This window comes from Wickerhamomyces ciferrii, contig 00070, assembly GCF_000313485.1.
Source record: "Wickerhamomyces ciferrii WGS project CAIF00000000 data, strain NRRL Y-1031 F-60-10, contig 00070, whole genome shotgun sequence".
NCBI lineage: Eukaryota > Fungi > Ascomycota > Saccharomycetes > Phaffomycetales > Wickerhamomycetaceae > Hansenula > Hansenula ciferrii.
The window spans coordinates 114463-129483 of NW_011887670.1; the positions used below are offsets into that span (position 1 = coordinate 114463).

Consider the following 15021-nt stretch of genomic DNA (forward strand, 5'->3'; position numbering starts at 1 on the left):
ATCTACTATCTAGTACACTATGAAATTGTATGATGATATTTTATTCACACACTTAATAGTGCACCCTATACTTACTAGGCCAATATAATCATACAAGCTTTTGAGCTTTGTATACAATAGCTCATGGCTATATAAACACTCTATTTGTCTCATAATAAAGCCTCAGTAATTGAGATGTTTTGAAGAGAAAATTTAGAATCCAAAATAATTGACAAATGAGAGCACTAACTAAACAACAGAAAACCACAACACGAGCATAATGTAGAGATAATTATGAAACAAGTATAAAGAATAGACGTTTCCATTTTCCTTCCTTTCTTCTTCTTTCTTTTGATTCACACATTTTTAAAATAATCGCTATACCCATTAGAAACATTCAATATGACTACAACATTTTTAGATTATCTCCCAATTGAATTACATCAGGAGATTATTGACAACGTCTTGAACCCTCAAGATCTTATAAGCTACATATCAGCAATTCCTGAATTGAGAGACATTTTTATGAAAAGATATGTTCGTATAATCGCCTTTTCAGAAAAGAGATTGCCCTTCTCGTCAAAGATTCCAAAAGAATGTTTGATTACATTTCGTGATTTATGTGTTCCACAAAGGCTTTCAGAAGCGCTTGATAACTTTAGAGGTATTGTCATTTTGGATTGTGAAACATATTTACTCCCAGTTCTCGATACAGCTCAAGTTTTTTGGAGGTTCCAAGAGTGCATTAAGAAGAATCCTAACTCAATCAAGTTAAAGATCAACATCAGAACTGGGAATAATGGTAATGTTAGATACGACTCATATAATGAGCCAGCCAAACTTCTCCTGGTAGGCGTTACAAGGTTACCAAAAGGGGTTGTTACCTATTTGAGATTGCCAGTGAATAATTATATTTTACTAAAGGAAACAAAAGTAGAACCGATCATATTAGATTTACTAAAAGCATCAAGTAAGGATACAGAGTCAATTAGTATTGAAGAATCTTTGAGCAATAACACTTTAGATATTTCAGAATATCCATGTTTGAAGTCTCTTACACTCGATGCCATAAGACCAAGGTTCAACTTCGATAATTCATTAGTTTTACCACAGGCATTCAATATAAAGAATAGCGGACTCAACATAAAGCTCAATTCTACAATGTGTTCCAGGCTAGAATATTTGGAAGTGACTGAAACTGATAGTCAAATTGGTACACCAAGTAATGCTATTTGTGAGCATTCACTTGAAAATTTTGAAGCACCAAGATTGAAAGTTATCAATTTCGACTTGAATAAAAGAATAATTTCATCAATTCGCAATATAAAAGCTCCTTTATTAGAAAGCATTACTGTCAAATCGAATAATAACTTCCACTTGGGGTCTATAAAGGCTGAAAATTTACAAAATCTTCATATAAAGACTAAATCATTCCAATGTGACGGTCTCAAAGATTTCTCATCTTTACGTCAATTTAATATCTCATTTAGCGAGGATTATGATAAAGATTCAATAGATGATAACATTTCTAAAAAATCAGACTATTCATTCTTAGAAAACGCAGAGTTTGGTGAAATTGAGAATGGTCATTACATTTTGGAGGGATTACATATGAAAAATCTCAAAAGCTTACGCTTGAAGAACAACCCGATCTCAGATAAGTATCCAACTAATGCATCATTCCCAAACTTGAAGAAGTTAATGCTTGACAAACATACCGTTCCAAGTTATTGCAGTTTAGATTCACCAAATTTAGAGGTTTTGTGCCTTCAAAATTGTTCATATTTAACATCCATGAAAAGCATATGTGAACACTTTCCCAATTTAACCCATATTAGCATGGATGGATTGCGTTCTTTTGAAATTGGAAACTGGATGTTGGAAAAACTTGAGTTTCTTTCTGTAAGCGTTCGTTCATTACGAGTATCAAGATGTTATTTTCCAAAGCTTAGAAGTTTAAACTTATCAGTGAATGATATTTTTGAAGAGCCTTTTGCTTTTGACTTCAGTGATATTGTCGCTCCTGAATTGAAGGCTTTAGCTTTTACTGGTAAAGGATTTGATACTGATTCGGTTCTTGTAACTAAAAGAAGGTTTTATAGAAACTTACAAAGTTATTTCATTAGCTCATATAGCGAAAGGATTGGTATATGGCCTGAAAGCATCAACAATGATATGAGAATATTCAAGGACATAGGAAATGGTGATATGGAATGAAACGACAATAGGAGAAAGAACTAGAAATTGATAATATGACTGTTTGATCAGAGAATCTTTTTACATAAATAGTTTACACTAAAACAATAAATAATCAATATCTAACAATTGTATTGTATGTAGCAGTTGACCTATATACAGGCATCGGCATTTATTATGGTCTTGTACAGTAATTACAAGATTTACCAAGCCACTAGTTGGTCATAATATAATTCAATCAATTAGCTATCACAGTTGATGCCATCGTATCAATTAATACCCTAGCTATAGTACATACATTCAGAGGTATTACTTGAATACTGTGCTATTATACTAAACTCTATAATATCAGTTGCACCAGCGCGTATTACATGAGAGGATTTCCAGGTTTCATGCAAAGAGCTCAGTAAACAGAAACACTATAGTTCTTTTTTATGCTCAAAAAATATAATATAAAACAAAACAACTTTTCTGTGTATGGCGGTGAAACTTTTAGTCTCTCTTGTAACAATCATAAGTATTCCAGAGCAATATAAATACCCATTATGACTACCACAATTCTAGATTTTCTCCCATATGAGATCCATCTTAAGGTTATAGACCATTTGAAGGATCCTGACGATTTGATCAGTTATTTAACCACCATTCCACTACTTTATCCACATATGGCTAGTTATATTCGTATTATCACATACTCAGAAAAGAAAGTTCAGTTTGATGCAACAAACATACCAAAAGATTGTTTTGTCACGGGCGATCAATTATGTGATCATAAAGCTCTTGATAGAGTCTTCGATGAATTCAAAGGAGTTGTTATCCTAGATTGTACCACCACCTTCTTTACCTTCTTAGATATTTCAGTTGTCTTAAAAAAAATTCAGCAGGTTATTCAAAAGAGTCCAAGATCATTAACGTTAAAAGTGAACATTCGGGCACCCAAGGCCGGAGTTAGTTTCACTCCCACTTATATCACCAATGCAAAGCTTCTCCTAACATATTTAATGGAGGTACCCATTGACAAGATCACACACTTCAGCATCCCATTAAATCATAAAATTAGTGTGGATGGGGCAGATTCTGTTCTCGATTTACTAGATAACACGCCAACCGCTGATGTGGATGATGTTAAAGAGCTTATAGTTGAAAGACACTTGATCAAGAGAGGAATTCTAGATATTTCTGATCATCCCAAGTTGGAGAGCTTAAAAATTGTTGGTGTTAGGTCGAGATTTAGATTCCATGATGGTTTTATCTTGCCTGAAACCTTAAAGATCGATAGAAGTGGGATTAACTTCAGACCCACTACTCAAATGTGTCAAAATTTGAAATATCTTGATGTGAATCATAGATGGACTCCCAAATCTTTAGAAGACTTTGATGAAGATGACTTTCGTAGAAATGACAATAACATAGATACACTAGGGGGTTTTGATGCACCAAAGTTAAAGGAGGTTAGTCTAACTTTTTTAGGTCATGGAATCAATGCTGTAAACAATATTAGAGCACCATCATTAGAGAAGCTTTTTGTGAGACAACTAGGTCTTATGGCTTTCAATTTGGGGAACATTGATGCTCCTAATTTAGAATCATTATATGTCAAGGCAAGCACGCTTGCCTGCGAAGGTATTGATGTGTTTCCAAGTTTGAAACGATTCTTTATTTCAGCTGGTAGTATTGATAATCATTTACATAATATATACAGGAATCGTGAAGCTCGTCGATACTACTTTTTAGAGAACTCAGTTGTTGGTGAAATTGAAAACGGTCAGCATCATCTTTTAGATGGTTTAAATATGAAAAATCTCAAGAGTCTATTCCTCAAAGGTTTTCCACGTTGGAGTGAATATCCAACATCAGCTTTGTTTCCAAGATTAAAGAAATTGAAGATTGTTTACGATCAAACATTAGGTACTTTTCCAAAATTGAATGCACCAGAGCTAGAAGTGTTGGTTATCCAAGGTTGTGCAAACTTGCGTAACTTGGACAATTTGGCTGAGAACTATCCCAAATTGAAATACTTGAGACTTGAAGAAGTTGAAAAAACGATTCATTTCAAAGATTGGTTTAAAAAAGATTTGGAATTTCTTTCAATTGATGCAGCCTCATTGAAATTTTCAAGATGTTTATTTCCAAAACTTCAAAGATTAAGGATCTACTCAACAGGTTCAAGGGGTCAACCACCTAAGGATGTTCAAATATTTGATTTCAAAGATATCATAGCACCTCGGTTAACCGATTTAGCCTTAATATGCCCGTATTGGAAGTTCGGTGGAAAGTTCTCTGATATTTTTGAGTCGATGTATTACCAGTTTTTGAAGAGTTATTTGATTAAAGTACAAAACCTTGTTACTGGATCATGGCCAGAAGGGTTGGATATGATTAGTATAGAGAACTCTGAAAAGATTGGTTACCGTTACCGATGTTAGATTATATGCCACAAATATAAGCGATGATTGAATATTAGTTAACATTAAGAGGCTTTGAATTATACATTTATACCCAAATATTTTTATTTTTTTCAAATGTAAACCCATACAGTGTGAATTCTTTAAGTTTAGACAGAGTCTAAAAAACCTTCTAGCATCATCACCGAAAATATAAAGAAACTCTTCTTTGAAAAACATTGTATACTCATTATACCTCAATGACTCATTATTATCGTAATTTTCTAATCTTGTAGTAAGGTTGAAATGTTCCGTAAGTTTTTGTGAGCATCCAGTGTGATACTCTTCCAACACTTTCAGGTTTGAATGTTTGATGAACTTTCTGAAAATTCTTGCGTTGATAATCTTGGAACTTAATTTGGATATCAATTCTGTTTGGTGATATGTTAGTTTCATCAAAGTGTTCTTTGCAGATGATTGATAAAGACAACGATAAAAATGTCTCAATTGAGTTCTTACAGGTCCAAAAACGACCAACTCTTCTAAGTTTGGAGATTTGACGGTGAACTCTTTTAGTTGTTCATATAGTTTTGCGTAATGATTGGTATGACAGTGATTACGGTAAGGGTCACCGGCATCAACATTTGGGGTCACAAAGTATACCAGTTTTTTCAACTTTTCAAATTTTTTTTTATTCCCATAGATAAAATGAATGAGAAAAGATGGGGTATGGTCATATTTGAATGCTTCTTCTTCTTCAGGGCTGACACTTCCGTATCGATCAACTATGTATGCTTCGTGTGTAACATTTCTGAAATCCAATGTTTCAAGATCATTAATATTGGGAAGCACTTTCTCCAAATTTTTCAATAAAGGTGATCCTAAGAATAAACTTCTTTTATCAAAGTTCATATTTGCAACTCCAAATGATTTAACATTCAACAATCTTATATTATTGTCAGCTAAACCTTGTAGCAAAAGACTCAAAATTTCATTTGGGGGAAATGGAAAGCTATTATCAGAATACTTAAATCTCACATTACCCAAGAACTTTTCATAATCTTCAGAATTCGCTTTTCTTCTTGAAAATTTTCTATTTTTCCTTGGTTGTTTCTTATACTCATTGAGGGCCTTTGATACCCCTGTTAAATAATGAACTTCAAATTGTTTCGAAGTCTTATTGAAAACATCATCATCTAAATCCTTTTCACCATCCATTTCAAGACCAATATCTGAGTCAACATCCTCTTCTGGATAATCACTTTCAACATCCAACCCGTTGGAACAATAAGGTGCCAAAAAATGTGTTGCCCTTGAATTACCATTCTCAAATCCGGTTAAATACGCTGTAGTCAAGCTTGAACCCTTGAACGTGCGACTTTCCTTAGTCTTGATTTGAAATTCTCATCTAGTTCACCTGATGTACCATTAATTTCTAATCTTTCTAGAGTTGAATTATCAGCTGATCCATTGATAGTGAGCATTTTAGCCAAAGTTGTGCAATACTCAATTCTGAAAGGTCTTGCATCTTGTTTTGTTACTTCTCTAAGAAAATTGAGCTTCAAAACTTTCAACTTTGGTAATTGTATATCATAATTTTGAGATGATCCCAAGAGTAGTTCTTCATTCATCCCAATTGAGAGTTCCCTTAAATTTGAAGTTATATTACTGTTCAATTGTACAAGTTTTTCAAAAGAGAGCTTATAACCGTGAATATACTTCAAACGAACAAAACTATTCATAACTATTGGCCAATGATTTTTCAGAGTTTCAATTTTACTTTTCAAGTCTGAAGATTTAGATTCATCATTTAAAGCACCTGGACTATAGAGACTATCCATTGTGATGATTTCCTCAACGAATTTTGCCCCTTCTGGTTCAATTAATAGACGTTGACTGGTGTAAATCTTGTTAAAAAACCTATTGATGGCTCCCCATCCATCTAATAAAGTTAATTTGTTGTTATTGGCTAATTGAGTAGCATAAGTACTATGTGTTCCTTCAGTAATGATGATTCTTTTGTATAATCTTGCCTTACAAGCATTTTGGAAATGTGAATGTGAGTATAATAACGATAAAGTATCTTTTTGAGTCAAATTCTTAGTTACTTCTCTCAAACATTCATCTGGTAACGATAAAATTGTTGTTTTAGCTCCATTGTATTGATCTAGGGAATCCACTCGACGCCTTTTTGGAGACCTTTCCGACATTCTTCAGGATCAAATATAGGTTCCACGACAAACAAAAGAATAATCAATTGGGGTTTTCAAACGTTCATGGGGACCTCACTCAAAACTTGATTGGAAAATTAGCGAGGCGCGACGCGTATAGATATTATATAATTTTTGAATCTAAATTACATAATCGGTCGCGAAAAGCTGTTGATGTAGTGTGCTTAACGATTAATCTATGGGTTTTAGTACTATTAACAATATACTACATCTGCTTCATCCCCTAGCTCTTCTGTTATCGAACTATTTTTAAAGTCCTTTTCCATTTCGTGGGTAACAAATTTTGGAAGCATGATGAATACATGCAACTTCATCCCACTAGAGCCTTACTAGTATCAGCAGGAGCTAGTATGATGAGAAGATTATTTTTTTTGAAAATACCTCATCTGGATATATTTGAACAGAAAACAGTGGTATTTGGAAGCTAAATAGAGATAATCCCCCAATCTCAGAAATTTCAAAAATGATGGATATATGTCAAGCACCGCATCCTGAAACATTCACTGAACCCTTATAGCTTAACAATTAAGATTAATCGTTATGACACATACAATATTACATTTCCTCCCATTTGAACTTCAACTTCATATATTAGGATTTCTAAAAGTTCCAGTGGATATAGTTAGCTACCTTGCTATACTTCCTCACTTGCAACACGAATATTCAAAACATGTCAGGGTTATTATCGATATTCCTCGAAATCCTATATATTCATCATTACCAGAAGAGTGTCTCTTGTTTTTGAAATCATTTAATAATAATTCGATTGTCAAAGCTATTCATAGATTTAGGGGGTTAGTCATAGTGGATCTTGATATATGTGATACATTTGCTTTAATGGATCTATTACCTTTGGTCTACGAGATTGATGAGCACAAGAAAAAAACTGTCCTTGCATCACATTTATCATTGAAATTTAATATAAGAAATGATGGTTTTTCTGATATTACAAATGGGTACACCGAGTCCTTTTTGAGGTGTATACGCAATATCCAAGATGGTGTAATAACTTATTTGAAGGTACCATTTAGAAGAGATCTCTGTTTACGTGGCTCGTATGACTCTATTTTAAAGATTCTAGAGCCTTCATATATGGTAAAGAGACTCACTATTAAAAATACTAACATCAAGTGCTTAAACACCAATAGACCATTTCCCAGTCTTGACCACTTGAAGCTTAATGAAGTAGGAGAGGAATTTAGCTTTGACCCAACATCAACTTTACCAAAAATCTTATCAATTGAGAATTGTAAAGCTGAGATTAAGTTGAATTCACATATGCTCAAAGATTCATTTACGATTAGCTATGATGATTCGGCTGAGAGGGAAGGAACAGGAATTGCATCTTTAGAAGACATCGAAGCTCCAAATTTGAGACTTTTAATGATTAGAGGCTCAATGTCACTACGTTCTATAAGACGTTTGAACGCTAAATTATTAACATTTCTTGATATCAGTTCACCTCATATTCAATTTGACTTAGGGCCAATGATAACAAAAGATGATATATCCATCAATTTATCACATACTGGACCTGCTCCTTTATTGGTTAATTATATTGAAGATGATTATGATTGAATCAAAAGAGCTTTAGTGGAAGTTGGCAAGCCTCAATAGCGGATTGAAGCGGAGATAACTAAGTTCTGGCCAAAAAAAAATCTTAACACCATTGACTTTTGAATCACTTTCGAGTCAGTTTCAAAATCAAGAAATATTTTTTCGTTCGGCTCTAGTTCTGGTAGAATTGTCTCTACAAGCATGTATGTGCTAATTTTGGCCTTTAAGATCTTTGGGTTTTCTGTTCGAGTCATTTGATGAACTATACCTTCTCAATATCCCTCAAGGCTTCAGATCCAAAATTTATTTAGATCAACTCTATATGTAGAGCAACCATTGTATATTTCCTAAAATAATAAGCTCCACTGACGAACTAGTAGATTGCTCCTCTAATATGTATACCAAACGACATGGTGTAATGAAGGTTTTTCAGAAGACATAAAATTGTTGATGTAGTGGGCTTACCGTATATTTAACCCTTAACAATAGGAGGTAAAATTTTAAGAAATACTTCACGAAACTTATTGCTATGTAGCAAGGTCAGGTTCAAGAAACGACACTTTGCTACAATATGTGTCCTACTTGCTTTTCCCTAATCTGGTAATTTGGGTTTAGTGGTTCATTTGAGAAGATTATTTGAATATTTCAAACTCTATCATATTTCCCATGTATGAACAGAAAATTTTTATGAGTTACTAATGCCAATTGATTTTTTTGGCTTTAAAAAGCCCGTATTCCCCTTGGGTATTGATTTATAGAATAAGTGATTAACTTATTCACCAATTGAGCTTTTAGCAAGCAAATCAAACGATATATTATTGAATTTTTAGATACAACCAACATGTCAGAATCAATACTACATAAACTACCACATGAACTTCAGCTCAAAATTCTTGATTTGATGAAAAGACCAGAAGATAAAGTCAACTACTTAAACTGTATGCCATCAATGTTTAGAAGAGAGTGTTTAAAAGAAATTCGAGTTATTACAGATCATAAAGGTATCAATTCATATTCAACACTACCAACAGAATGTGTTAATATTTGGACCGAATTATTGAATAACAATAATTTCATAAATTCACTCTCTCAGTTTCGAGGTCTTATTATCTTTGATATTGATATTGATATTGACAACCTTATGAGACCAAAGGGGGTAGAGTCTTTAGCTTTGTTAGTGAGACATCTCAGTATATGGAGCAAATATAAAAAATCTTTCACAATGGTTATAAACCTTTGGTATGCAGGTATATTCACACCTATCTATGAAAGTATTAATTGGTTTTTTTCGGCGTTATCTTCATTTCCAAATGGTGTTATCACTTATTTGAATATTCCATTTGCACGTTCTGTTTCCTTATCAGGATGGCTTTTTGAAATATTAGAACCTTCCAATTATTTACATTTCTGTACTATTAGATCATCAAATAAGAAAGATTTTGAGCTCAAGTCAAAATTTCCCAATGTTAATGTATTAAGGCTTAAAGACTTGGAAAAAGATTTCAGCTTCGATCAATCAATACCCTTACCATGTCATATAAACATTTCAGGTACATGTAAAGCACAACTTAGCTTTAATAGTGAAATGTTCAAGAATATAATAACATTTGCCTTTATGGATGATTCAAGTCTAGATGAGACTGGGATTGTTTCAATGGACAATATTGATGCTCCACAGTTAAGGGAACTTGTTATTAGTGGCTCGGCTACTCTTGATTCTATTACCAATTTCAAAGCAACAAATTTGGGTCTACTTGAAATTAGTCCATATCAAATGCCTGGACTTTTATTGGTGAATTTCTTGTGTCCAAAAGCCCTCTATTCAGAGTTATTAGATAGATATGGTCCTACTATGTGATGTACTATATATCATGAGGCCCTGAGAATTTACAAAGAATCAATATGCATTAAGTTTGATCGTTTAATCTTTATGCAGTAGATCTATTGAAGTGTTATAATGAATGTACTGGTATCGTGTAGTTCAACTCTTTAAATAGATTTCTGTCTTTCATTTGACTTGAATATTGGATCCACTAATTAATCAAAACGTTCAGCGAAGCTTTAGATCATTACAAAATAGTTGATAAGAGGAATAGTACATCTTTAGTTGATAGTACTTGCTTGATTCCGGGGTTATGAGCCCGGCTTGTTTACCTCTCAAGATTTTTTGGCGGCTCAAAGTATGCTTCAACTCAACAGCATACAAAGTATAGTAAGAGACATACTAGAAGAATTTGATTTTCATACAGAATGATTGTTGGGGCTCTCATTTGCACCAATTTCTCTGCGCTGAGTGAAGCTAGGACTTGTTTAGCTCTTTTTGAGTGTGTACACTTCGGCTGTTGGTTTTGGATATAATTTTGAGAATATTTCCAAAATGATAAGCATGAGTGAATAAACAGCTCCCAAGTGCTGATATATAAGTGTTTCATTATAGAAACCATATTATCATTGGTATTGCTTTGTTCTATCACTATTACAATGCAAAGATACAGAAAACAGAGTTAACTGCCATGCTTCCTCTTGAACTTCATTTTATGATATTCAACAATTTGAAAGTCCCAGACGATATATTCAATTATGTAAAAGCGTTCCCAGCTTTAAGTGGTCATTTTTCAAAATCTTTCATTGTGATTACAGATGATGAATCAAATGAAAGATACCAAAATTTACCAACTGATAGAGTCATAGATTGTCATATGCTTGATGTTAAAATCCCGAAAGGTTTTGGGTGGCTTGAAAATTTCAAAGGTGAAATCATTATAGATAGTATTAAAAACTTGGATTGGTTTAAAAGGAGATTCCGAAATGAATTGGAATATATTTTAATGATCAAGAATGAATATTTCATGAAGAATGGTAAAATTAATATCAATTTAATTCCCAGAGAATCAACTGATAATGATGTGAGAAGTGTTATAAATGAACTTCTATGGTTAATGGTTTTCCTCAGATTGGAAACATTCAATTATATACATCTACCACTTCACGAAGAAATCACAGTGATTGATCCATATGGAACTTTCAATTTATTAGATTGTAATAATAGTATGGTTTCTTTGAGTTATAAAGAGACAAAAGGTGATTTGAAATTCTATCATAATTTTCGTTGAGTTCAATGACGTTGTGAATATAGATTGAACTTTGAAAGAAATAGGGATGCCTCGACTATGTTATTCTTATAATTATATAACAAATCAACCGTTGGAGACATCATAATAATCATCTCATAAGAATCATTGAAGGCTTGATGTACCAGTTAGACTTCAATATTATACATACGACTTAGAAAGCTGTCTTTACAAAATGTAGGAGTTCTAAAAGTACTTTGTTTGGTGTAATAACTTATGAATGCTTTATCTCATAGGAAGCCAATAAGATCGAATGAAATATTCTACAATATTTGATGAAAACAATAGACTAAACGTTTAGATTGACAATTATATATCATCGATGTTAATCCAATATAATAAAATGCCATTAACGTCTGTGGATTTGATAATGTACTTGTATAAGCCAATACCATGTAAACAGCTAGGTAACTATAGTACCTTGGACAGGTATAGCTTATTTGATGATGAGCTTGAACAAGTCATATGTCATATCTGTAAGTTAAATAGATGCTAATATTATTTCAGAAATGCAAAACACTTTCATATACAAGATAGCAGATATCAAAAGTTAGTTCAACGATTGGCATGCTTAATCATCAATTATATTAATTGCGGATGATACTTTGATTAAAGATTTTGGTACAGGTGACGACTCCGTTACTAGCATGAAGCTTACAAGTTATGACCAATCATTCGAGAATCAACAAATCCCTTAAACGATTAAAAATTCTATTGAAAATTTTATTATTATGTAAGCTGAACTCGTAATTTCATAATTCGCGATGTGCATATTTGTTGATTATGTCAGCGCCAAATGATTAAATAATTAATTAAAGATCAACATTGAAACCAAAACAATCACACATTTTGCTCGAAAACGGTGGAATTAATGGCAAAGTATGACAATAGATGACCGTGGACTAGTGAATGAACATGATATTTCAGGGTATTTTCACAGTTAAACCATGTTCTCATTTACACACCGCCTATATACCAGATTAGGAAGTCTAGCAAGATTTAGATCTCAATGAGATTTGCTGGAGATCGCGATAATTCGCTATAACAATCAAGATTTTTGAAGGGTCTAATTTTAATTTCACTCGTAAACTTTAAAGCTGATACTGTACACAATCGTTGCTTAATCATTACTTCATTATGCCTTAAATTAATCACGAGCTTACTAAAGCCTACAAGATCAGTCAGCTTCTTTGATCGATATTCACTGCCTAGAATAGGTTTTAGCACATTTTAGTCTGTTTATTCTCTACATTATGATCATGATATTGGTGCTCAATGGACCCTTGAATTTAGCCAGACATGCATGCATGCATGATATATGGCTATATTAAGATGACATTGTGGTAGGCTTACTGTTTTAGTTGTGTACTATATGAATTGGAAGTTAATATAAGTATCAACAATCTTCCTCATGTTTTGATTCATTCAATAAGTTTTTCAAATTGTTAAGAGATACTTGTACAACATGTCACAGAACATCAGAGATAATCAAGAACTCAGTACGACAAATTCAGTTCCAACCGCTTATTCAAATCCTAAAGAAAAGGTTTTAGATGGTGATTATGTTCAAGATAAACCAAATTCAAAATATCCAAATCCATTCTTAAATCCAAACCACGGTGAATTTTGGTTACATAAATACTCATCCTCAAATTACGAAAATACAACTTATTATAATCCAAACTTGAAATGGACCGCTAAGGAAGAACGAAAATTATTAAACAAATTAAATTTATCAATAATGGTTGTTCTTTCATTCATGTGGTTAGGATTTTTCATCAACAAAACAAATTTCAAAGATGCAGTAAGAGCTCGTATGCCATATGATATTGATATGGGTGTTTATGTTTATAAGGGTAGATTCTATTATGGAGAATCATTATCTGTAACTTCAGATACAATAGTTGTGGAATTTATTGAAAGAGCTACACAAATCATTTTCGCAATTCCTTCTGTATTAGTTGCAAAGAAAATTGGTCCTGATATTTGGTTACCTATTTTATTATGTGTTTATTGTGCTTTGGGATGTTGGCAAGCAGTTTTCAATAAACCCTCAGTTGCAATGGGTATCAAAGGTGCTATGGGTGCCGTAGGTGCTGGATTTATACCATCAACGGTTTTATACCTATCATATTTCTTTACAGCAGACCAATTAGCAATGAGATTAGCATGTTTATGGATTTTCCGAACTTTAGCAGAGATAATTACAGGTTATTTGATATATGCCTGTATTAGAATTGAATATGCACCAAAATATGTGATGTATGGTTGGAGATTTGCATTTATGATTGAAGGTGTTGTTACATTTGTTGGTGCTTTGATATGTTCCTTTTTTTTACCAAGATGTTTATCTAAGAAGCAAAAGTGGCAACCTAAAATATTAACTGAACGTGAAAAGGAAATTCAAATTAATAGTATCTTAAGAGATGATCCATCAAAAGGTGTTTTAAACAATACAAGTCTTGGTGGGGCTAAAGAAGTTGTCAAATCATTGTTTGATTTTGATCTTTATCCATTATATGCTATTGGTCTTGTTGCATTCATTCCTTATAGTTGTTATGAAACTTATCTTGTCTTTGCTATTAATCGTTTATACATAAGTGAAGTACCAATTGCACAATACTCATTAAGAACAGTTTGGAGAGTTCTTTTAATGATCTTGATCACACCAATAACCAAAATCTCAAATGTTTTTAATGAACGTTCATTAATTTGTCTTGTTTTCTTTGGAATTTGGCAAATCCCATTAACTGCAGTGATGACATGGTGGGATAATACAATGAGTGATAATTGGGGTTCATACGTTGTTGTTATATTAGCTTTAGGTGCACCACATATAATTGCTATATTACAAAGTTGGATTTCAAGAAATTCAGGTTCAAATACTAAGAGAGCAATATCTGCAGCTTTATTTATGATGTTTGTTGATGCTGGTTATATGATTTCTAAAATTGTTTATAAAGTTGGTCAATTACCTGATCTTAGAGGTGGTTCGTTTTATAATTTCATTATTATTTTGATCTTGTGTGTTTTATTAGTGGCTACAAAGGGTTATTATATTATTAGAAATAAAATGAAGTTAAAGAAATGGGAACGTTTAAGTGAAGTTGATCAAGATGATTATTTGGCAAATAATGGTTGGTTAGGTAACAGAACTTCATTCTTCCAATTCTCACATTAATTAATTCCGCTGGAAATTTGCTTAATGATACTCATGGTGGGAAAATTTTTGATTATGAATCAAGTTATAAAGCTATCTATAATGCGGTTATTTTGTTCAAATATGGAAGTTGTTGTTTACCTATATGTGTTTTTTTTGTTTTTTTAATGATTCTTTTTTGTTTCTTTAATGTCTCTTTCGTTGAAGAGTTTGTAATATATCTATTCAATCATAAGTAGTTAATGCTTCAATATAATGATGTTTTCTTAAAATTTGTACTACATAACTACTCACCACTGACCACCACAATAATTATGACTTTAAAAAATATGACGTCATATTTATAAAGTTATAAATAAGAGTGGATGTACCAAATATTGAGA

At 32.6% G+C, this 15021-nt stretch overlaps 7 protein-coding genes across 7 annotated transcripts; 6 read left to right on the forward strand and 1 right to left on the reverse strand.

Annotated features, from left to right (window-relative positions):
- Window positions 1–381: 381 nt before the first annotated feature.
- On the forward strand, window positions 382–2196 carry BN7_2749 (Internalin-I; the record flags this gene model as incomplete). The annotated part of the gene is made up of 1 exon (XM_011276663.1): window positions 382–2196. One exon carries the CDS (start codon window positions 382–384, stop codon window positions 2194–2196), a length of 1815 nt encoding a protein of 604 aa, XP_011274965.1.
- Window positions 2197–2720: 524 nt separating this feature from the next.
- On the forward strand, window positions 2721–4601 carry BN7_2750 (uncharacterized protein; the record flags this gene model as incomplete). Its single annotated transcript, XM_011276664.1, has 1 exon — window positions 2721–4601. One exon carries the CDS (start codon window positions 2721–2723, stop codon window positions 4599–4601), a length of 1881 nt encoding a protein of 626 aa, XP_011274966.1.
- Window positions 4602–4693: 92 nt separating this feature from the next.
- Window positions 4694–6769, reverse strand: BN7_2751 (uncharacterized protein; the record flags this gene model as incomplete). The annotated part of the gene is made up of 3 exons (XM_011276665.1): window positions 4694–4721; window positions 4816–5905; window positions 5986–6769. The coding sequence occupies 3 exons, from the start codon at window positions 6767–6769 to the stop codon at window positions 4694–4696; spliced, it is 1902 nt and encodes a 633-aa protein (XP_011274967.1).
- Window positions 6770–7330: 561 nt separating this feature from the next.
- Window positions 7331–8368, forward strand: BN7_2752 (uncharacterized protein; the record flags this gene model as incomplete). Its single annotated transcript, XM_011276666.1, has 1 exon — window positions 7331–8368. One exon carries the CDS (start codon window positions 7331–7333, stop codon window positions 8366–8368), a length of 1038 nt encoding a protein of 345 aa, XP_011274968.1.
- An 820-nt stretch (window positions 8369–9188) lies between these two features.
- On the forward strand, window positions 9189–10205 carry BN7_2753 (uncharacterized protein; the record flags this gene model as incomplete). Its single annotated transcript, XM_011276667.1, has 1 exon — window positions 9189–10205. The coding sequence occupies one exon, from the start codon at window positions 9189–9191 to the stop codon at window positions 10203–10205; it is 1017 nt and encodes a 338-aa protein (XP_011274969.1).
- A 655-nt stretch (window positions 10206–10860) lies between these two features.
- BN7_2754 (uncharacterized protein) lies at window positions 10861–11460 on the forward strand (the record flags this gene model as incomplete). The annotated part of the gene is made up of 1 exon (XM_011276668.1): window positions 10861–11460. One exon carries the CDS (start codon window positions 10861–10863, stop codon window positions 11458–11460), a length of 600 nt encoding a protein of 199 aa, XP_011274970.1.
- Window positions 11461–12943: 1483 nt separating this feature from the next.
- BN7_2755 (putative transporter) lies at window positions 12944–14659 on the forward strand (the record flags this gene model as incomplete). Its single annotated transcript, XM_011276669.1, has 1 exon — window positions 12944–14659. The coding sequence occupies one exon, from the start codon at window positions 12944–12946 to the stop codon at window positions 14657–14659; it is 1716 nt and encodes a 571-aa protein (XP_011274971.1).
- Window positions 14660–15021: the final 362 nt, after the last annotated feature.